The following is a 24,394-nucleotide window of genomic DNA, read 5'->3' on the forward strand; positions in this document are numbered from 1 at the left end:
ATAGGCACCAAAAGCAATAAACATATCACATAAGAGAGTTTTGTAGGAGCATTAGTCATAACAGTTCCAAAACAAAAGCAGTACAGATGTCCTTCAGCAATATACTGGGCTCACAAACAGTAATACGGCACATTAACACAGGAAATACTGCAAAGAACAAAAAAGTGCAAACTGCTGACAGGCAGGTAAATGTGGGCTATATTGTAAACTTATAATCCTTCTGGAAAAAAACTAACGCAAGAAAGATCTACTGTTGGATTGCATTACAGTGAAACTTTAGAGGAGCCAAACTGAAGAATGTGGATGGAAGTCAGACAGTGGCTGTGTGTTGAGTGTGGGTTTTCACTGGCAAAAGATTGGAAGACCACTCTGAGGAGGTGGAAGTTGTGTCTCTGATGCCATGTGTGGTGTGTGTGTGTGTTTGTGTGTGTGTGTGTGTGTGTGTTCCAAGTGCAGGCACTCATTGATACTGTTAGAAGGAAAAACACATATGGCCATTCAACTGTGTGGAAATTATACCTTCACTTAAAAAGTGACAATAATTAACCCTCAAATATTTAGTTAATTCCTCTAATATTTAGTTAATTTCTAACAGAAATATATCATGGGGAGTTAGATAAAAATTTATATCAGATTTATCATGTACAGTTTTACCAAACCACGAGTTGACATGGTAGTAAAACCATAGTAAATAAATCCAAACCCAATAGATTCTTCCAGACTGCAAAGCAAACATCAAAAACCAGATATATGCATATATGTGTGTATATTTGTGTGTGTGTGTGTGTGTATATATGCTTTAAGTGCTTTCTCTGTTAAAAAAACACAAACACATGCTTTATGCAGATTTTGATGTTTTAACAAATAAAAACACCATCAGTTACTTCTGACGTCATTTCTTAAGTGGCTGAGACACTTCCTCAGGGCTCCCTTGACCTCATTGTTCCTCAGACTATAGATAATGGGGTTTAGCATAGGGGTGAAGATGGTATAGAATGCAGACACGACCTTATCATGTTTAACTAACCTGTAGGATTTGGATCTCATGTAGATGAAAATCGCACCACCATAATAGAGTCCCACCACGGCCAAATGGGAGGAACAGGTGGCAAAGACCCTCTTGCGGGCTTCTGTGGAGCACATGTGCAGGACAGCAGTGAGGATGAGGCTGTAGGACATGAGGATGAGGGACAAGGGGATGAGGAGCATCAGCACGCAGCAGATGTACATGATATACTCAAAGGCAGAGGTGTCACTGCAGGCCAAGCGCACCAGTGTGGGGGTCTCACAGAAGAAATGATTGATCTCATGTCTGTTGCAGAAGGGAAAGCTCAAGGAAAAAGCAGCCTGCATGAGGCCATCCACTGCCCCCAGGAACCAGGACACCAAAGCCATTCTCAGACACAATGGCCAGCTCATAAGGTTGGCATACCGCAGCGGGTGGCACACAGCCACATAGTGGTCATAGGACATGGCTCCTAAGAGAAAGCACTCTGCACCACCAGTTGTCTGGAAGAAGAATATCTTCAGCCCACAGCCCACTGGGGAGATGAACTTCTTTCCAGTCAAGTAGGCAGCTGTCATCTTGGGCACGATGGTGGAGATGAGCACCAAGTCCATGAGGGAAAGCTGGCTCAGCAGGAAGTACATGGGTGTGTGCAGCTGGGGGTCCTCGTGAATCAGGAGAACCATGAGGCCATTGCCAAGGAGTGAGATGACCATAACAGCTACAATTACCCCAAAGAGAATCTGATGGGCTGTAGTGTGGTTGAAGAGGCCCAGGAGGATGAAATCTGCGGTGATGTTCCCATGGTCCATGACTTCAAACAGAGGAGCTGCTCTCAGTGGAAAGAGATGAGGGAGGCTCCCACATTTCAACACTCCATGTGAAGCACAGGTTCCTAGAAAAATGTGATTTTAACAAATGAAATCTATTTTAAATCCTTCATCTGATACTGGCAAAATGTTTTAAGCTGTATATAAAATTACCTGAAAACTGTCCTTATATTTCCAAATTTTAGGTAATAAATACCTAGTAGGTTGAGTGTTGATTAATTAATATAACAAATCCATATTTTGAAAATTTGCTATTAACATTACTTGACACTCACAAAAATTCATGAGAAGGAAAGTATTCACATTGCCATTTACATTTTGTCTTGCATCATATTATTCATTGTTGATAATCTTAGAAGCAGAATAAATGCAATATTTTAGTTATGTGGATGCTATGTACATCACAATGAAACTTACACATCTAGAACATATTCAAAGGTTTAACAAATGAAATCTATTTTAAGACCTTCATCTGACACTAAGAAAATGCTGTAAGCTGTATATAAACTTATCCGAAAACTGTTCTGATATTTCCAAATTTTAGGTAATAAACCCCTCATAGGTTGAGTATTGATTAATATAACAAATCCATATTTTGATAATTTGCTATTAACATTACTTGACACTCACAGAAATTCATGAGAAGGAAAGTATTCACACTGCCATTTACATTTTGTCTTGCATCATATTATTCATTGTTGATAATCTTAGGAGAATAAACGCAATATTTTAGTTATGTGGATGCTATGTACATCACAATGAAACTTGCACATCTAGAACATATTCAAAGGTTTAATCTACAAATGTCAAGTTATCTTCCCTGACATTGATTAACCCTGCAAGCTTTTTCCTTTCCAAAGAAGATGACCGAACACTCTCAGACATTGAACCTAGAAGAACAGTGCATTAGGTGATGTGTGCATGCTGGGCCTAAGCACCTGACAGCCACAACCTGCAGGAGGAAATGGTTCAGTTGCCTCACACTGCAGAGGTTTGGATCATGGACTGTGAGCTCCAGGGCTGAAACACCACACAGGAATTGTGGGGCTGAGTAAAGCTGCTTAGTTCCTGGTGGCTGAAAAGCAGAGTCAGGAGCAGCTCCAGGTAGGAAGGAGCCAAGAGCATGAACTGTAGCTAAGGTTTGTCTTCATGACCACAGTGACACACCTAGCTGTGGGCTTTACCACTCCTGAGCAGGTTCCATGGCCAGCCATGGTGCAGCCCAGCCCTCACAGTCTGCACAGCAAGGCACAACTGTGCGGAGCGAGTCTGCATTTAGTTCCACCATACAGAGTGATGTACTTCAACTAAAATGACCTTGCTTTTTTCTGCAATTACAACTACAACATCAAAGGCACACTTTCTTAATCATTCAAAAGTATTTTGCTGTAATGATCTGTTGCTCTTCTGTCACACAAATTCCCAACTTACTAGAAACTTGGGAGATCCTAGTACTTTATCCACAAGTGAAGCTACATCAATACTGCAATCATTCTCAAGAGGATCTAGATCTCTAAACCCATTCCTATCTTTGATCCACTTCTGCTGCTCCTCCTCTAACCTGTTCAATAAAACTTTCAAGGGCTGCAGAGATGTGGACAATAATTTCTGCCCAAGGTTACTGTCTCATTCTCCCCTTCGAAGGCAGGAGGCATCCATAGCATCTGGGGTCTTTCCTGCACCCACACATTATGCATCCTTCCATCACCAAGGACCAATCATGACGGAAACCATGTTGCCCTGGCCCAGCGCACTGCTGAGCCTAGTGCTTGCACTGAGCACCAGAGTTGGTTGCAAGAGTGATGCATCATCCTCCTCAACTACACACTCCCTCTGCTAAACCTGGAACATGCACATCAGCATCCTAATGCACACTCCACATGGGTCGGCTCCGGGAGCTCTGTTCTGCCCAGCAGCTACACACTGGGCAGGAGCTCAGCCCACTGTATCATCTTCCTCTTCCAGCCTCCCCCATTGCCAAAGGACTTTCAGTCTGTACTGCCCAGAATTCGTCAGTAACTTAATGACCATGGGCTGCTCAGAACACTTCTTAAATTCCTTTTCATGCTATGCAATTGGAGTGCATCTTGATGTAGTCCTAATAAGTACAATCACTATTCAGAGAGACTGTCACTGGTGTCCAGGCCTGAAAGTCCCTGTATTTCTCCAAATTGAAGCTCTATAGGAACTGAGCTGAAAATTCCCCTCTGCTGCCGGAAACCACCATTATTCTCCAGCACAGACCGAGTTACACCAGGTCACTCACATATGGAATGTGTTTGTATCTGTGTGAGTGTGCAAGTGTGAGTTTCTTCTCCAACCACTGATCACAATGTCCTCGGCTCATCAGTGCCCTCTTGGTGTCAGCGTGTCCTTCCTCTCCAGTCACCCACTCCCCTTCTGGCTCACACCTGGTTTGTTCCTTTGCCCAGCTGTGAGATTCCTGCTGCTCCACTGCTCTGTGTACCAGCAGGACTGAGAGGTTTGACAGAAGGTGAGCTCCCTCTGGGTGAGGCCTTGAGACAGCACAAGAAAAGCTCACTCAGGGTGTCCTCTTCTGTGTCACACAAGGGAGGTACATGTGTTTTCAGAGAAGAAACAGAACAACCTCCGGGATTCTCAGGTAAGAAAGGTACATTCTTATGATGTGGCTTCTACTCGGTTTTCAGTGATAATCAAATGTGAAATTGTTAGTCTCAATTTCTCAATTGAGCTAGATGATAAATGTACATTTCTTAAGGTAAAACAAATCTACAAAGGTGATTACATATTTTGAGTTCAATTTTTGATACACAATAGTAAGCATTTAGTTTAACAGAAAAAAGAAATTCTTCAATAAAATTGTTTGAAGTAGTGCCAAAATTTATTTGATTTAAAAATAAAATTAAAATTCCTTTCTATCTACTCATAAAGTAAGATATTTCACACTTGTAGAAATGTTTTAAATTTACACAATAAGGATTTTTTTCATATAATTCCTTAAAAAATACCACGAGTGTAAAGTAGTGTCCAAATTAGGAATGAAGAATTAGTTCATCCTGTAAATACAGCACTAAATTCATAAAGTAGCAGTGCAAACTCCACATTAATTAGTGAATTGCTTGAAAAATTCCTACCCTAAAATACATAGATTTTCTGTTCTTTCTTCTCTGTCTTTAAAATTTAACATTTTGTCTAAATACTTTTTCTTCTGCTTCCAAATCTGTTTCTTATAATGGTGAAATATGTTAGCATGTTTCCTCAAAGCACAGCCATGTATTTGCAGTGTGTGAAGGAGCACAGATAGGTCCCTTCCTTTCTTCTCATGAAAATCTTTCCAGCAATAATGAATTTAGAACAGCATCTGTAATTTCCTTTCCTAGGAAAATTACAGATTATGTTACATTACATTCTTCCCACTTTATTGCCAAAATTTGTCATTAGAACCATCAATGTATGGTCTACCCTGGATACTCAAAAATCAGTATGCTTTACAAAAAATAACATAGTGGGCTGGGGATTTAGCTCAGTGGTTCCTGCACCTGTCTCACAAGTGCAAAGTCCTGAGTTTGATCCCCAGTATGAAAAAAAAAAATAACATAGTACCAGGCAAAGGATTTGACAGAGTGGACAGGAGAATGTAAGAATGATGGAAGCATCCACAGGCACACATTTAGCTGTTCAGAGAGTGAGACAGGTAACAGAGAGGACTTCCTTTACAAAATGTGTGAAGTGGGGTGTAACTGTGCTTCTCTGCAATTCAAGATTTACAAGGAAATCACTGACTCTGACCTACTTACATAGAGTAAGAATGAGGGCCATGGCAGATGGACCCAGAGAAGTGTCTAGATGGATGGAGTCTGTGCAGGATGCCATGGTGCTAGCTGAGAACTCCAGCAAATGGACCCACAGAAGCATGGTCTGGATGCACTGCATCATTGTGAGCTGAGGGCACCTCACTTTATCAGTGCCTCCTGTGATTGTCTCAGGCTCTGGCCCTCTGCCAGGCTCAGGTCCATCCCACCCTCATTAACCAGCCAGACCACAGAGGTGGGCTCTGTGGGCTCCAGAGATGCTCGATGTCAGAGCTACTTTACTGACTTATAGGATGTTGGTGTACTATGTACATGCTCCAGGAAGCTGTGATCAGTCACAATAATAAAAAATCATTCACAGCAATGTAAAATGCTAATTAATGTCCTTGCACAGGGATTATGATTTTAACAATAAACTAATGAGCAAAGAAATGATTCTGGGAGAAACCATGTCAGTAATCCTGGCACATTTCCCCACCCTATTGCCCTTGCCTTGTTCACAGGAGCAGCTAAACACAGTGCTGTCTGTGCATTGAGCTCCTGACCCACACTTCTCTGTGAGATAGGCCAAAGGTATTGTTTTAGGAAGAATGAATAAACACACCCAGTGTTCCCAGGGCCTCATCTCTTGGTCCTAGGACTTCAGACCACACCCGCTATGGGAAGAACAGTACCTCCCATGATTCATTCACAGATGTGCATTGGAAATTGCCAATTCAGCAGAGCAATTTTCAGACCAGATCCCTCCCCGCCCATACTAGTCATTCCTTAAGGGTTCAACCATTTTGGGACATTCTATTTTGTGTTTTAATTGGAATGAACTCATTTTTCAGGGTTCAAGTAGAAAAAATAGCTGATAATATCAGACTCCAAATTATATTCACATCATCTGCTAGACAAAGAATGATAGTGGAGAGAATGAACTCTTGGAGGAAGGCAGTGAGGGAACTTAGAATTGCAGACTAACAGGTCTTTAAAATGGTAAAACAGGAAGAATGAGATCATTTTAGCACTGACTGTATTTAACCTGCAACTGTTCTACTGTTTCTCCACTTTGGGGGAATGGGAGGGTTTTTGTCCCCATGGTGTAATGAGTTTAGTAAGTACTTGGAGAGTAGTGGAAAGCACCAACACTAATATTTATTTTCTCCATTTAAGTATCACATGAGTGAGGTGATGTAACATTTTCACAAAGAAGAAATTACTGCCCTTTTCCATATTATATTAGCATAAAATGCTTTGTGATGAGAAATTTTCACCTCATACATATTGAAAGAAATAAGTTTTGGTCTTTTGGCATTTTGCAGTCTAATATTTTAGTTAGTAGGTACTGAAGCAAACCATAAGTGCTCACCCTCATGTTCCTGTCCCCTGTTCAGGAGCAGCTCTTCTGGTCTGGGTTGTCACCATCCCCACAAGGGACAAGCCAGTCACCGCCACTGTCAGAGTCTGGATAAGCAAACCTTTATTCTACATTTTTCTTTTCATCTGTTGTCAGACAACAATAATTTTACTAGAAATACTCACATTTGAACAGAAATCTTTTTTACTCTGAGTTAAAATAACAGATGAATTGCCATTTTCCAGACATCATTACTGAACTCCAGGGAAACATTGCACTGAATAACTTCTATAAGGATTCGATTAGATAATCCCAGATTTGTGTCATAGAAAACACAAACTTTCCCCACTTCCTTTAGCATGGTAAAAAGACCCTGCATATCTAAGAAAATTTCTTCATCATCTTTTGTGTTCTAAGTTACCATAAGCATTTTGAAAAAGTTTTTTTACAATATACTTTGAGTGTGCCATTAGAGTAAAGTAATATGAAGGAGGTAAAATACTTAGAAACTGCACAGAATGCCACAAGTGTATATTAGTATACATAAATAAAATAGTTTTTGTTTTCAGTTACATCTGGCCACTACAATTTTTTTTTTGGTATGGGGGATCAAACTTGGGTCCTTGTGCTTGCACAGCAGGCAGCCAAACCACTGAGCTAAAACCTCAGCCCCACTACAAATTTTTATTGTAATTTGGTCTGTTTACTAAATTTAAGTTATACAAAAATGGAGGATCAACCTGTTAATACAGGAGGTGATCACTGTATAAGTAATATGTCTAATTTTTTAAAAGTGATAACAGAAAAAGACACATTGACTTTATTTCCTGTCAAAAATCTTGCCCTCTTTAGAATACATTTTCCCTGGGTCCAGTCACTTCTGATACAGTTCTGGAAGCTTCTTTTTTATGTCAGTAGAGGTGAGATTAAAAATTACAGTGAATTCTGATGACCAGTACAATCTGATGGAAAACCTCAAACGTGTGTTTTCATCCACTTTCTCCACCAGCTATTCCACTGTGCAAGTTCTGGCTCCTCTCCAGGGTCAGAATAACCATGGAAGGGAAATGGTTTGAATCAATTCAGGACATACAGGGGCCAAAACAGCTCAACTAAGAATAGGAAACAGCCCCCAGAACTTCCTCAGAAAGTGGCAACAAAGATGGGATAAGTGTACTCCATTGAAATGAAGGGTTTAGAAGCAGCTTCATGGTGGTGTCTTTTACTGCATTATTTTTAAAAAATTAAACATTCAACAATGTTTTGGATCACCTCACATTTTGAAACACTGCAATGGTTTCTTCATTTTTCTTTTACATTTCTCCATGTTAATAAAGTACCATTCTCACAGTCATGATAAACATATGCTCATTATTTTGGTGTGGAAGAAGCAAGAAAAAATACAAATTATTAACTTGAACACACAATTGTTATGTCATATTGTAAAAACATTAAATCTTGAAGATTAATTGTAATTTCTGAGATCACAGCATGAAATATTTTTCTAGTGGCCATCCACTGCTCAGCATATTGAGGCATAAAATTGCCTACATTTTCCCAGAGCAGATTCACTGAGTCACTCTCCTCAGGGCCCCCAGCACCTCCTTGTTCCTCAGGCTGTAGATCACAAGGTTGAGCATTGGGATGAGGATGGTGAAGAAGACAGCCATAACCTCATCCTCTACTGGAGTCCAGACTGAATTTGGGCCGATTAAGTGTAATAAAAGGGTACATAGTAGCAAGTCACTATGGTGAGGTGGGTCCTGCAGGTGGAATAGGCCTTCTTCCTGGCTTCCTGTGAGCACATGTGGTAGACAAGGAGGAAAATCTTCCCAATAGGAAGCCAAGATGACCATGAATAGGGAACAATAGAAAGAGGATGCTGCTCACAAACACAGTGTACTCAAAGACACAGATATCCATACAGGCTGGAGTCAGCATGGCCAGGATATCACAGAAGAACTGATCAATGGCTCTAGACCTGCAATAAAAGATATGGAAGATGTACTATGTGTGAACACAGGAGTTGACAGGACCCATTGCCCAGAATCCCAGTATCATCAGCACACACACTCTTCTGCTCATGCAGAAGGGGTAGTTTAGAGGGAAGCAAATAGTCACATAATGGACATAGGACATAGACATCAGGATCAGCACTTCTGAATGAGCTATGGTCACAAAGAAGAAACACAACCCCATACTCAATGAAGATGGACTTGTTTCCAAGGAGGAAACTGGAAGCCATCTTGAGCACAGCGGTGCAGATGTAAATGAAGTCCAGGAGGGAGAGTGGGCTGAGCAGGAAGTACATGGGTGTGTAGAGCTGGGTTTCCATGAGAATGAGCAGGACCATGCACAGGTTGCCAGCCAGGCCCATCAGGAAGATGGAGTTGATGAGAGTGATTAGGAAAATGCCAAGGCTTGATGGGGGGAGCAGGCCCAGGAGGATGAAATTGGTAGTGGTCTCATTGTAATTTTCCATGGAGCATGAGTATAGTTTACCCTAAACACAGACAAAACAGTGATAGGTAGAGATCATCAACTTTGAAAATTTCCCTAATGTATTTATCCTGTGACATATTCAAAAAAAGTACACTTTTAAATGAAGAACCCATTTTGAAAAAGGGTATGCTATTTTAAACCAAGACTCTACCATTTTTGTTACAACAATTTATGACCTAAAAGTTTTTTTTAAAATCTAAATATTTAGAGGACAATAACATCTCTGTTAAACCTCAAGCATCATAAATGGTTTAAGGCCACATACTAAATTAGAAGTCATCAAATTCTGAATTATTTTCAAAATTTATGCTAGAAAATCCATGTGAATGCATATTTTAGGTTCATTTTTAATAAATTTTAAGATAAATATACATTGTTTTTCTTAAACATTCACTTTTCAGACTTAATTCAAGTACAGTGGTACTTGTGTCCATGAACACTTTTGTTTCCAAACAGTTTGGTTCACAAACAGAGCATTTGGAATAATTTTGTTTTATTTCCAAACTTTTCCTTGGTTCACAAACATGACCACAGCCAATTTTCCCATCCAAACACAAATGTGGGCATCTTTTCCAAAATCATACAATAAATTAAATTCTTGATCAAAAGTACCACTGTATTTCACCAGGTTAGCACTCATTTTAATAAAATATATGGCTTTTTTGGTAGTCTTTGTCCAAACATCCCATGTCAATCTTCCTTTATGTCAGGTTTTATTACAGGGTTCTTTTGTTCAGAAATGTGGAACACATGTCTCTTGCCACCCACCTGTTATAAATGTTATGGTAATTCATACATTTTGTTTTCAGTGTGGGCTCTCATCGTTTCTCTTGCATTTCATTTCTCAATAAGAGAATTTTCTTTTTATTACTTCAGTTCTTTTACTGGTACATTTTAGGTATACAACACATTTGCATTTCTCATTGGGAACTTGTACCTTTACAAGATGTATCTTGGTTCTTATTTTTCCCCATTAATAGCCCTCCCTTCACCCCTTCCACAGTTCCCTATTTACAAAGACTTTGTTTCCATTTTTTCATTTCTCATCATTTTTCCTTTCCCTTCTTTCCTTTCCCCTGTCCCTCCCACTACCCCTACCCCTTTGGACCTTTTCTTTCTATTTTGCATTGTCGATTATTCATTCTAATCATTGGTACATTTTAGGTATACAATATAATGATATTCATCATTGGAAATTTCACCTTTACATAATCTCTCTTGGTTCTTATTTTTCACCCTTTCCCAACCCTCCCACCAACCCCTCCACCTTCCCTATTTACAAAGATTTTGTTTCTCTTTTTCCATTTTTTCATATAAATTCCATTCTCTTCTTTCCTTTCCCCTAACCCTCTCATTTCCCCTTCCATTTTGCCCCTTTTCTTCCTATTTCACATTATCTTTTATACCTTTTAGTCCTTATTTACATGTTGAGTTTCTCACACTAGAGAAATTATTTGGTATTTATACATGTGTGTCCTATTTATTTCACTTAAGAGTATTGCCTCAATGTGCATCCATTTAGCTATAAATGTCTCTAATTTCTCATTTTTTAAGATGGAGTAGTGCCGCAGACCAGCTGCAGTCGATGCAGGGTAGGAAGGGGAGAGGTCTCGGGCCAGCAAGTGAGAAAAGAACCTTCACAAGCAATGTGCAGGTTCCCTCTGAGAAGTCTCAGGGTCTGATTTATTTTTATATCTTTAAGCAATGGCTAGGAGGCATTGGGCGGAACATATTTACATTTTAGGTTGCCTTAGCAATTTCTATAGAAATAAAGGTTATTTTTTGCTAAACAAAGTATATTTTTCCTAAGCTGATTCATTTCATTGAACATCATGAATACATTTTAAAAATTACAATTGTCCCCTTATTTACCCACACCTAAGCAGAACAGAAGGTAACTTAATCAAAATCTCTATATCAGTGGGGGTACAAGCAAGATTTAGTTAATTAAATGTCAAACTTGTGGTCATCAGCTGGCCCTTGAGAAACTGCACAATGGTTAATATAGTTTGCTATTAGCTCTCTATTTTTTCTATACCTCTATTCATCTTGATTAAATGTTATTTGGGTTCATGGTCCATGAGCAGGAGACGTTTACAGTACTTTGAGAAAAACTGAGTAACTTGCCTCCTTAGTGTATTTATCTGTCTTAACTTTCTTTCGATTTCCCATTTCCCACTGTGTCTTACATCTAAAACCTGTCCTTTCAGTCTCTTTATAAGACCCCTTTAGTAAAAAGAAAGTCATCAATAGAAGAAAGGAGTTACAGTAGCAGGAAAACAGAGGGCGTTTTAGGAGAGGTTTCTTTAGAAGTGGGTGTGACAATAGAACTGAGAGAAACAGGAATTTGGGACTTGTGAGCCAGATCAGATTTCAATACAACATTGCCAATTTGCCTCATGGAGAATATGTTGTTAGTCACAAATACAATGATTCCTGTGACCAGAGTAACAATTGTAAACATTAGGGCAAGAAAAAATAAAACATGAGGGTACGATGTGTTCCACCCTCCTTTTCCCCCAGCTGGAACTTTGTCAAGCAGCATTGGAGGTCGGTTGGGCTTCGCCAGAGTAGTACTGTATTTTATAAAAATAAAATACATTTTCTTTATCCAGTGTCGAGTTGATGGACATTTGGGCTGTGTCCAAGTTTTAGCTATTACGAACTGTGCTGCTATGAACATGGGTGCACATATATCACTGTGGTACGATTCTTTTAATTCTTTGGGGAAGATCCCCAGCAGTGGAATAGCAGGGTCAAATGGGATTTCCAGTCCTAGTTCTTTGAGGTATCTCCATACTGATTTCCATAATGGTTGCACCAGTCTACACTCCCACCATCAGTGGAGCAGCGTTCCTCTTTCCCCACAGCCCTGCCAGCATTTGTTATTGGTTGATTTCATGATAGCAGCCATTCTTTCTGGAGTGAAGTGGAATCTCAGCGTTGTTTTCATTTGCATCACTGGATGACCCATGATGTTGAACATCTTTTCATGTATTTATTTGCTATTTTTACATCTTTGTGTGAGAAATGTCTGTTCATTTCAGATGCCCATTTTCAGATTGGGTCTTTAAATTTGGGAGGTCTGATCTTTTTAAGTTCTTTACACATTTAAGATAGTAGACTTTTGACTGAGGAAAAGCAGGTGAAGATTTTGTAGATTGTCTCTTCACACTGCTGGTGGTTTCTCTTGGTGTGCAGAAGCTTTTTAATGAGAAGACATCCCACTTGTTGATTGTTTGTGCTACTTCACAGGTAACTGAGATTTTGTTCATAAAATCTTTTTCTTCACTGATGTCTTCAAGAGTTCTACCTAACCTCTGTTCCAGCCAGTTCAGCATTTTTATTTTAATATTTAGATCTATAATCCATTTTGGTTTTAATTTACTGCATGGTGAGAGATATAGGTTTCATTTTCATCTTTGGCAAGTTGAAACCCAATTTTTCCAGCAACATTTATTAAAGAGGCTATCTTTCCTCTAGTGAGGGTGTTTGGCTCCTTTATCGAACATGAGATGATTGAGGGTGTATGATGTTATTTATGCATCTTCTAATTTGTTAAAGTCGTCCTCAGGTCTGATTTTTTGCCAGCACCATGCTGTTTTTATCACAGTAGCTTTGTAGTACAGTTTCAAGATGGGGATTGTGATATCCCCTGCCATGTCTCTGTTACCTAGAATTGCTTTTGCTATTCGGTGTCTCTTCTCATTCCAAATAAATTTTTGGATTGCTTTCTCAAGGTCTGTGAAGTATGCTGCTGGGATTTCAATTGGAATTGCATTGAATCTATATAGCAAGTTTGGAAGTATGGCCATTCTCATTATATTGATCCTTCCTACCCAGGAGCAGGGGATGTCTGTCCATTTTCTCATATCACTTCAATCTCTGTTTTCAGAGTGCTATAGTTTTCAGAAAAGAGGTCCTTGATTTCTTTTGTTAGGTTGTTTCCTAGGTATTTCAGTTTTTTGGATGCTATTGTGAAAGGAATTATTTGCCCTATTTCTGACTCAGTGAGTCTGTTATTTGTGTAGAGGAAAGCTATTGATTTTTGTGTGCTGACTTTGTAAAGAGCTACTTGACTAAATTTGGTTATTAAGTCTAGAAGACTTTTGGTGGTGTTCTTGGGGTCTTCTATATACAGTGTCATGTGATCTGCAAATAATGACAATTTGATTTCTTCATTTCCTATCTTTATTCCTTTTATTTCTTTCTCTTGTCTAATTGCTGTGGCTAATGTTTCCAAAACTATATTGAACAAGAGTGGTGATAGTGGACATCCTTGTCTTGTTCTTCGTTTTAGTGTGAAGGATTTCAGTTTTTGACCATTTAGCATGATACTGGCTGTTGGTTTTTCATAGATGTCTTTTATCAGTTTGAGGTAGAGACCATGATTTCCATTTTTTGGTAGGATTTTTATCATAAATGCATGCTGGATTTTTTCAAATGCTTTTACTGTTTCTATGGAGATAATCTGATAGTTTTGTTCTTGGATCTATTGATATCGTGTATTACATTGATTGATTTGCCTATGTTGAACCATCTCTGCATCCCTGGGATGAATCTCACTTGATCAGGATGTATCATCTTCATGATGATCTTCTGCACTCTACTTGCCAGTATCTTATTAAGAGTTTTGCATCTATGTTCCTTAGTGAGATTTTCCTATACTTCTCCTTTTTGATTGGGTCTTTCTCTGCTTTGGGGATCAAGGTGATTCTTGCTTCCAGGAATGAATTTGGGAGTATTGCTTCCCTTTCAATTTCATTGACGAGTTTAAATAGTTGTGGCAATAGTTCCTCTCTAAATGTCTTGTAGAATTCAGTAATGAAGCCATCAGGGCCCAAGCTTTTCTTAGTTGATAAGTTTTTAATTCATTGGTTGATATTGGGTTGTTCAGAATTTTTAGGTCTTCTTCATTCAACTTTGGTAATTCATATGTATCTAGGAATCTGTCCATTTCTTCTGTGTTTTCCATCCTATTGGCATATAGGTTCTGGAAGCAGGTATTGATGATTCTCTGGATTTCTGCTGGGTGTGTTGTAATTTCACACTTTTCATTCCTAATTGCATGGATTTGGGCCTTTTCTTTCCTTTTTCTGATAAGGTTGGCTAAGGGTTTGTCAATTTTGTTGATTCTTTTGAAGAACCAACTCTTGGCTTCATTGATTGTTTGTATCATTCTGTTAGTCTCCATTGCATTGATTCCTCTTCTGATCTTTAAAATTTTCTCCCTTATATGAGCTTTGGGTTTGTCCTGCTCTTCTTTTTCTAGAAGCTTGACATTCAGCATCAGGCTGTTTAATTGGGCTAATTCTGTTTTCTTAATATACATATTCACTGCAATAAATTTCCCCCATAAGACTGCTTTCATTGTGTCTCATAATTCCAGTATGTTGTATTGTCATTGTCATTTAACTGAAGGAACTGTCTGATTTCTTCTTTAATTTTCTCTGTGACCCATTGGTTATTCAGAAGTATTTGTAAAATTTAGTGTTTATGAAATTTTCACGTGTTTATGAAATTTTTCCAGTTTCTTTCACTATGGATTTCCAATTTCGTTGCACTATGATCTGATAATCTACAGGGGATAACTTCAATTCCTTTGCACTTACTTAAACATTTTCTATGTGTGAGTATGTGGTCTATTTTGGAGAATGATCCATGTGCAGCTGAGAAGAATGTGTATTCTGATTTTGTGGGTTGGAAGACTCTGTAAACATCTTTCAAGTTCATTTGTTGAAGAGTTCGATTGAGTTCTAGTATTTCATTAATTATTTTTTCATCTAGTTGATCTATCTCTTTTTGATAGTGGGATATGGAGGTCCCCCACTACTATTGTATTAGTGCATTTATGACATTTTATGTCTGTTAGTATTTGTTTTATATAGCTGTGCGCACTAGTGTTTGGTGCATAGATATTTATGATTGTCATCTCTTCCTCTTGGAGTCTTCCCTTTACAAGGATGTAGTGTCCTTCTTTGTTTCTCTTAATCAGTGTGGGTTTGAAATATACTTGATCTGCAAAGAGGAAAGCTACTCCTGCTTTTTTTTAGGTTCCTGTCACATGGAGTATTGTTTTCCACCCTTTAACTTTCAGTCTATGAGTTTCTTTTTGAATGAAGTGTGTTTCTTGTATGCAGCATATTGTTGGATTTTGCTTCTTGACCCATTCTGCCATTATATTTCTTTTGATTGGTGATTTGAGACTGTTAACATTGATGGTTATAACTGAAATGTATTGCCTTGTCATTGCCATGTCTTTTTCTTTTTGTTGGGTTCTCCCTCTTTACATTTAATTTCTTTTCATGCCAGATGGGTTCATTCTGCTTTACTTCCTGGGTTGTGATCCTCATTGTCTGTTCCTAAGATATTGTCTAAAATTTTTTCGAGTGCTGCTTTGGTATTCATGAAGTTCCTAAGGTGCTCTTTGTGATGAAAGTATCTTATTTCTCCATCAATTTTGAAAGATAGTTTTGCAGGGTACATTAATCTGGGTTGGAGGCTGTTTTCTTTTAGGGCTTGGAATATATCACTCCAAACTCTTCTTGCCTTGATGGTTTTTGTTGAGAAGTCTGCTGTGATTCTGGTGGGCTTTCCTTTGTATGTGATTTTTTTCTTTTCTCTAAGTGCTTGTTGAACTTTGCTCTTCTGTTGAGTTTCTGGAATCTTCACAATTGTATGCCTACGTGTAGATGCTTTTTGATCAAGTCACTTTGGAGTCCTTTGTGCCTCACTTATTTGTATGTCAAATTCTTTTCCCTTGCTTGAAAAGTTTTCTGCTATTACTTCTGTGAAGAATATTTTTATGTTGTCTGCACTCTGTCCTGTTTCTTCTTTGAGTCCAATCAGTCTTATGTTATTCTTTGCATCATGTAGCAGCTGCTGGATTGATTTCTCATGGTCTCTTACAATTCGAAAGCAATTTTTCTTTTCCTGGTCACTAATTGCAATATTATCTTCTATATCTGAAATTCTGTCCTCACATTGGCTCATTCTGCTGTGTAGATTTTCAATGGAGTTTTTAATCTCTTGGAAATCTATTTGCATCTGTTTCATGAATTCCATTTGTTTACTATGTTGGGATTCCATCATGTTCCTCAGCTCCTCTCTAGATTTATTAATTCTGTCTTGCACTAGGAGCACAATCTCTGCTGTTACCTGAGAAGTTGTTTCTGATTTCTAGATCCTCTTTTGTTGCCAGTTCAGGGAGTCCAGGTGGTTATGTATCAGAGTATTTCATCTAATTTCCCTTTGGGTTTGCTATAGGTGATGTGGAAGTCTGATTTTGAGACTTACTTGTCTTCTCATTTTGACTTGGGCGGATGCTCTTGGCACCCATGCGGCTCACCTCTTCTGAGCTGGGAGAGGTGGGATAGCAGCTCAGAAGCCCCTTCCTCTGGTTTGGGAGTGGTAGAATGGACAGTGGCCTGGAAGCCCCTTTCTCTAAGCCAGGAGTGGTGGGATGATGGCTCAGAATCCCCTTCCTCTGGGCCGGGATCAGTGGAACAGGACATTGGCCTGGAATTCCCTTACTCTAAGCTGGGAGTGGTGAGATGGATTGTGGCTGTGAAGCCCCTTCATCTTGGCCAGGCACAGTGGGACCATGACTCAGAAGTCCCTTCCTCTGGGTCAGGACCAGCGGGATGAATGTTGGCCCAGAAGTCACTCAATATAAGAATTTTCTAGTGCTCTAAACTTCTGCAAAGAAGACATCTAAATGGATAATAGACACATTGAAACATATTCAGTATCTACAATGTTTTGGAAATGTAAATCAAAATCACAAGGAGATACCATTGCTCATTCAGTAGGAAAGCTTTCATCAAACAGCCAAATAAAACGTAGTTTACTTTTTGACAAAGATATGGACAATTTGGAAATTTTGGTCCATTTTGTGAGATATAGCAATGATGCTGCCCTTATGAAAATTAGTGTAGGTATTGATAGAGTTCGCAGCTAGATAAATTTACCCTGACAACCCTACATCCTAAAATGGCCCCTGCCTACTGGAAACAGTCACTCCAGAGAGAACAAAAAACCTGCTTTTACCCAGCTAGCCCCCAGTCATAGCCAATCATCTGCCACCACCACACTCCCCCAGCCCTTGTAAACCTCACCCAGTCAACCCCTATTTGCTGTTCTCACCATTGTTTGAGACAGCCCGGCAGCTCTGTCCCTTAATAAAAGCCCTGCTTTGGGTATTTGTGTTTTGGTTCATTGTATTTCTCTCAGATATTACTAAAAAAAGGAATAGAACTTGAACATATACTGGTAATCTCCCCTTTGGATGTCTATCCAAAATAGGTAATGCAGAAACACAAGAGCTATTTGTATGGTCATTTGTATAACAGCATATTTCATGGCAGCTTCAAGGCAAAAACTACTGAAATTTTCATCTGCAGACAAATCTATAAACAAAATGTTCCCAAGGTAATATACTCCATTTACTTGCCACAACATGAACAAACATTGATGACATTATGCTAAGTGAAAAAAGCCAACCCACAAAGATGAACCCTGTGTAAATTCATTGCTATGAAGTACCCACCATGGTGAAAATCTTAGAGATATATAATGAAATGAGGTCATCAGGTGCTGGAGGCAAGGTGCTGAATAGAGAGAAGAGGTGATGTTATTTAGGACATACACAATTTTAATTCAGTAAGATGGAAATATTCTGAAGATGTATTGTAGTAAAAAAATTCACAACTGTATGAAAGTACTTAGTGCTACACAACTATAAAATTTGAAATAATTTGCACATTTTCTACATATATTTACCTTAGTATAAGAGTCAAGGACTGGAAGTCCCATTTGATCCCGCTATTCCACTGCTGGGGGTCTTTCCCAAAGGATTAAAAGAATCATACCACAGTGATATATGTGCACCCATGTTCATAGCAACACAGTTTATGATAGCTAAAACTTGGAAACAGCCCAAATGCCCATCAATTCGAGATTGGATAAAGAAAATGTGGGGCTTTTTTGTAAAATGGAGTACTACTCAGCCATAAAAAATGAGAAATTAGAGACATTTATAGCTAAGTGGATGCACATTGAGGCAATACTCAGGTGAAATAAATAGGACACACATGTATAAATACTGAATAGTTTCTCTGCTGTGAGAAACTGAAAGTGTAAATAAGGACTAAAATGTATAATAGGTAATATGAAATAGGAAGAAAAGGGGCAAAGGGGAAGGAAGTGGGAGGGCTAGGGGAAAGGATAGAAGGGAATGGGATTAATATGAGAAAATGGAAAAATCGGAGCAAAATCTTTGTCAATAGGGAGGAATGGAGGGGTTGAAGGGAGGGCTGGGCAAGGGTGAAAAATAAGAACCAAGAGAGACTATGTAAAGGTGAAATTTCCAACGATGAATGTCATTATATTGTATACCTAAAATGTACCAATGATTAGAATGAATAATCGGTAATGCAAAATAGGAAGAAAAGTTCCAAAGTGGTAGGGGTAGTGGGAGGGGCAGGAGAAAGGAAAGAAGGGAAAGGAAAAATGCTGAGAAATGGAAAAAATGGAAATAAAGTCTTTGTAAATAGGGAAGGGTGGAGGAGGTGAAGGGAGGGCTAGGAATGGGGAAAAAATAAGAACCAAGATTCATTATGTAAAGGTACAATTCCCAATGAGAAATGTAATTGTGTTGTATACCTACAATGTACCAAATACAAGAATTTAATAAAAAAAGTGTCAAGGAACATTAAATCTACTGCAATTCTTCTGAATTTGGATTCCCAATGCACTTGAAGGTAGATAAAGATGTATCCAAAACACTGTTAGAATGACTAATAGTCTACTTTATGACCTGTGTAAGTTTGCAAAGGAAACGTTAGTGGAGTAGATTATTTTTTATAAATTTTTTTGAAATCAATATCAGAGTAGACTGTTGCAATCATGTTACATTTAGTTAAGAAATTTCAATTCAGCAGTAGAAAGTAGGATATTGGAAATCACTAATGCACTGGACACTACAGCAACTTTTGTCTCCTGTTGCTGGAACAGTCCTCTCAGTGACACACTGTCCATGAGATGGTCAGTTATCCTGACTTCAGATATGGAAAAGCAGCACGGGACTGAAAAGCAAATGTCACATCAGATCTGGTATGGGACACTCTACCTCAGGAGCACCAGTCAGTATCTTTTCTATTCTTTTTTTTGGGTACCAGGGATTGAACTTGGGTCCTTGCACTTGCGAAGCAGGTGGCAGAACCACTGAGCTAAATACCCAAACCCATGGTCAGCCTCTGGCTGTTTCTCCACACCAATGTGGACAAGTGTTACAATAATGTACTGTATTGTGTTGTGCACCCAACTTTCAAACACTGTTTCTGACACAGGAGCAGTCTTGGGCATCTAGTATTTGTTTCAATAGTGCAAAGGAGCATTTTCACACAAAAATAAATCTATTCATATAGGGACTTTTACTCTTCTGCTCTGTGGAATGAATATAAGTAATCTATATGAAGCCCAATGTAAACATACCCACTTACACTGCTTTTCTTAAGTTCTCCTAGAACTATGCAATGTAGATGTGATCATTACTGACATTTACATGGTAAATGCACACAAGAAGCCTTGGAGAATGGAGTCAGGCAGCAAAGCAGCAGAGACTTTGGTCAGGACTCTGTCCTGCCTGAGAGGAGAGATGAAGGCAGGGACTTTACTGACTGCCCTCACATGCTGTCCCCAGGAGTGTGACAGGGTCTGTCCAGGCCTGAGTTGGATTTAACCCTAATAGTACTCCCTTCAGGGTGACACATCCCATGACATTTTACAGATGAGAAAGCTGAGATGGAGAGATGATAAATTAACTGTCCTAGCATGCCAGCCATGAAGGCTCCCACACATGTACCCCAGTGTGTATAAAGTATATATGTAACTGTGATCACATGCACACATGATAACTGTCTACACATGTGTGTAGGGCATCTATATAGGCTTATACATATTTATATATTAAATATAAGTACATGTAAACATTTTTTATTTAAAAATAACTTTATTATCACACACACATGCAAAAATTAAAACCATTGAAAGAAGAACAATGCAAGGAAAAAACCCTACAATAATATTCAAATACAGTAGAGCTATACCAAAACAAAACTGAAAAGCACTTAAACATTTACCTTATACCTTAAAAAAAACTCAAGTACCAACAAGACACCAGAGGATGTGATTTATTTTAGAAAAATGCCAAAAACCAACAGTGAACAAATAGTGGTCTGGAAAAAACCCTCCAGTTAGCTAGCATACTCCACATAAGCCAAACTTCTCAGTAATTTAAATTTCAATGCAGTCATATGACACGTGATGGAAACACAATCCAAGAAAAATGTTATTAGGCAACTTCATCTATGTGTATCCTTAATTATACTTTCAGTTTCTCACACTAGAGAAACTATCTGGTATTTACACGTGTGTCCTATTTGTTTCACTTAAGAGGATGGCCTCAGTATGCATCCATTTAGCTATAAATGTCTCTAGTTTCTGGTTCTTAATGGCTGAGTAGTATTCCGTTTTATAAAAAAAACATATCTTCTTTATCCAGTGTCCAGTTGATGGGCACTTGGGTTGTTTCTAAGTTTTAGCTATTACAAACTGTGCCACTATAAACATGGGTGCACATATGTCATTGTGGCATGATTCTTTTACTTCTTTTGGGTAGATACCTGGCAGGGGGATAGCTACGTTGAATGGGACCTCTAAGCCTAGTTCTTTGAGGTATCTCCGTAATGATTTACACAGTGATTGCACCAGTCTGCACTCCCACCAACAATGGAGAAGGGTTCCTTTCTCCCCACACCCATGTCAGCAATTGCTATTGGATGATTTCTTGATAGCAGCCATTCTTTCTTGGGTGAAGTGGAATCTCAGTGTTGTTTTCATCTGCATCTCTCGAATGACCAGTAATGTTGAACATTTTTTCATATATTTATTTGCTGCTTTTACTTCTTTGAGAAATGTCTGTTTCATTTCAGATGTCCATTTTTGAATTGGGTCTTTGAATTTGGGGGGGGTCTGATTTTTTTTTAGTTCTTTATATATTCTAGACAGTAGTCCTTAGTCTAAGGTACAGTTGCTGAAAATTTCTTCCCACATTGTAGGTTGTCTCTTAGCTCGGTTGGTGGTTTTTCTTGTAGAGCAGAAGCTTTTTAATAAGATGAGATCCCAGTTGTTGATTCTTTGTGCAAGTTCCCATGCCACTGAGGTTTTGTTCATAAAGTCTTGTCCTATACCAATGTCTTCAAGAGTTCTACCTAACTTATCTTCCAGCAAATTTAGTGCTTCTGTTTTAATATTTAAGTGTTTAATTCACTTCAATCTTATTTTAGTGCATGGTGATAGGTATGGGTCTAGTTTTCATCTTTGGCAGGTTGAAATCCACTTTTTTCAAGACCATGTATTAAATAGGCTATCTTTCCTCCAATGAGGATGGTTGGTTCCTTTGTCAAAGATGAGGTGGCTGATCATATCTGTAGTTGTTTCTGCGTATTCTAATCTATTCCACTGATCCTCGGGTCTGTTTCTTTTCTAGCACCCTCCTTGTTTTTTATCACAGTAGCTTTGTAGTATAGTTTCAAGTTGGGGATTGTAATACCCCCAGTCATATCTCTGTTGGCTAAATTTCTTTTGCTATTCTAGGTCTCTTCTGGTTCCAAATGAATTTTTGGATTTTTTTCTGTAGTTCTGTGAAATATATTGTTGGAATTTCAATTGGCATTGCATTAAACCTATATAATAGTTTTGGAAGTATGGCCATTTTCACTATATTGGTTCTTCCTATACAGGAACAAGGGATGTCTTTCCATTTTCTTATATCTTGCTCAATTTCATTTTTCAGAGTACTATAGTTTTCAGTGTCGAGGTCTTTGGCTTCCTTTGTTAGACTGACTCCTAGATACTTCATTTTTTTGGATGGTATCGTAAAAGGAATTGTTTCCCTAACTTCTCTCCCAGGGAGTCTATTATTTATATATAAAAAGGCTATTGTGTTTTGAGTGTTGACCTTATATTCAGCTACTCTACTGAATCTGTTATTTAAGTCTAGAAGTCTTTTGGCAGAGCATGTTGGGTCTTCTATGTAAAGTATCATATCATTAGCAAATAATGACAGTTTAACTTCTTCCATTACTATTTTTATTCCTTTTATTTCTTTGTCTTTTCTAATTGGTGTGGCTAATGTTTCAAGAACAATATTAAACAGGAGTGGTGATAGTGGGCATCCTTGTCTTGTTCCTGATTTTAGCATGAAAGTTTTCAGTTTTTGACCATTTAGTATGATGTTGGCTTTTGGTTTTTCATAGATAGCCTTGATCAAGTAGAGATAAAGATCTTCTATGCTAATTTTCTTTAGGGTTTTTGTCATGAATTGATGCTTTATTTTGTCAAATGTCTTTTATATATCTATTGAGATGATCACGTTTGTTGTCCTTGACTCTGTTAATATAGTGTATTATGTTTATTGATTTATAAATGTCGAACCATCCTTGCATCCCTGGAATAAATCTGACTTGGTCAGGGTGTATGATTTTCTTAATGACCCTCTTATGACCCAATATCTTGTTGAGGATTTTTGCATCAACATTCATTAAGGAGATTGGCCTGTAGTTCTCTTTTTGGGTTGTGTCTTTCCCTGGTTTTGGAATCAAAGTAATACTTGCTTCCAGGAGTGAATTTGGAAGCTTTGCTTCCCTTTCAATTTCCTTGATGTGTTTGAAGAGTAATGGTGATAGTTCTTCTTTAAATGTCTTGTAGAATTCATCAGTGAAGCCATCAGGACCTGGGCTTTTCTTTGTTGTTAAATGTTTTATTACATTGTCAATGTCACTCCTTGTAATTGGGGTGTTTAGAATTTCTATATCTTCTTCATTTAACTTTGGTAATTTGTATGTATCTAGGAATCTGTCCATTTCTTCTGTGTTTTCCATTTTATTAGAGTAGATGTTCTCAAAGTAGGTATTGATGGTGCTTTGGATTTCTGCTGGATCTGTTGTGACTTCACCTTTTTCATTCTTGATTTCATGGATTTGAGCCTTTTCTTTCCTTTTTCTGATAATGTTGGCTAAGGATTTATCGATTATTTTTTATTCTTTCAAAAAACCCAGCTCTTTCATTCATTAATGTTTTGTATCATTCTCTTAGTCTTATTTTCATTGATTTTTGCTCTGGTCTTTATAATTTCCTCTCTTGTACAAGCCTTGGGTTTGTTATGCTCTTCTTTTTCTAGGAGCTTGAGGTTCTGCATTAGGTTATTTAACTGAGTTCTCTCTGTTTTCCTGATATGGTCATTCACTGCTATGAATTTCCCATGTAGAACTGCTTTCGTTGTGTCCCATAGATTCCTGTATGTTGTACTGGCATTATCATTTACTTATAGAAACTGTCTAATTTCTTCTTTAATTTCTTCTGTCACCCATTGGTTGTTCAGGAAGGTGTTATTCAATTTCCATGAGTTTCTGTGAGTTTTGTGGTTTCTTATGTTACTGACCTCCAATTTTATTGCACTATAGTCTGATAATATACAGAGGATAACTTCAATTCTTTTACATTTAATTAGACATTTCCTATGAGCTAGCATGTGATCTATGTTGGAGAATGACCCATGTGCAGCCAAAAAGAATGTGTATTCTGTTTTTGTGGTGTGGAACACTGTAAACATCTATTAAGTACATTTGTTCAATAGTTTGGTTCAGTTCTAGAATTTTGTTGTTAAGTTTTCATCCAGATGATCTAATTGTGATAATGCAGTATTCAGATCCCCCACTACAATTATATTAGAGCTTATTTGGTTTTACATGTCCATTAATATTTGTTTTGCATAGTTGGGGGCATTAGTACTTGGTGCATATATATTTATGATTGTCATCTCTTCCTCTTGGACTGTTCCCTTCACAAGGATTTAGTG

General features: G+C 38.2%; 2 protein-coding genes across 2 annotated transcripts; both read right to left on the bottom strand.

The window, feature by feature from the left end:
* Positions 1–876: 876 nt before the first annotated feature.
* On the bottom strand, positions 877–1,824 carry LOC101710576 (olfactory receptor 2T8). Its single transcript, XM_004870947.3, has one exon. It carries the CDS (start codon positions 1,816–1,818, stop codon positions 877–879), a length of 942 nt encoding a protein of 313 aa, XP_004871004.2. The 5' UTR covers positions 1,819–1,824.
* Positions 1,825–8,540: 6,716 nt separating this feature from the next.
* On the bottom strand, positions 8,541–9,454 carry LOC147826822 (olfactory receptor 2L5-like). Its single transcript, XM_087216971.1, has 3 exons — positions 9,174–9,454; positions 8,898–8,953; positions 8,541–8,668 (listed from the first exon to the last, which is right to left on the bottom strand). The coding sequence occupies exons 1-3, from the start codon at positions 9,452–9,454 to the stop codon at positions 8,541–8,543; spliced, it is 465 nt and encodes a 154-aa protein (XP_087073097.1).
* Positions 9,455–24,394: the final 14,940 nt, after the last annotated feature.

The sequence above is a fragment of the Heterocephalus glaber genome, unplaced genomic scaffold (genome assembly GCF_053883595.1).
Source record: "Heterocephalus glaber isolate CG9 unplaced genomic scaffold, H.glaber_assembly_v1.0 deba00001461, whole genome shotgun sequence".
In the NCBI taxonomy this organism is placed as follows: Eukaryota; Metazoa; Chordata; class Mammalia; order Rodentia; family Bathyergidae; genus Heterocephalus; species Heterocephalus glaber.

What these genes read in the sequence shown, in the direction of transcription:
- LOC101710576 (XM_004870947.3), bottom strand. Translation starts at nt 1,818, where the DNA reads ATGGACCATGGGAACATCACCGCAGATTTCATCCTCCTGGGCCTCTTC.
- LOC147826822 (XM_087216971.1), bottom strand. Translation starts at nt 9,454, where the DNA reads ATGGAAAATTACAATGAGACCACTACCAATTTCATCCTCCTGGGCCTG. An exon ending in AACAAGTCCATCTTCATTGA is followed by an intron (nt 8,954 to 9,173) that starts GTATGGGGTTGT and finishes CTTTTATTGCAG; the next exon opens with GTCTAGAGCCATTGATCAGT. An exon ending in GGCCATGCTGACTCCAGCCT is followed by an intron (nt 8,669 to 8,897) that starts GTATGGATATCT and finishes GCCCAAATTCAG; the next exon opens with TCTGGACTCCAGTAGAGGAT.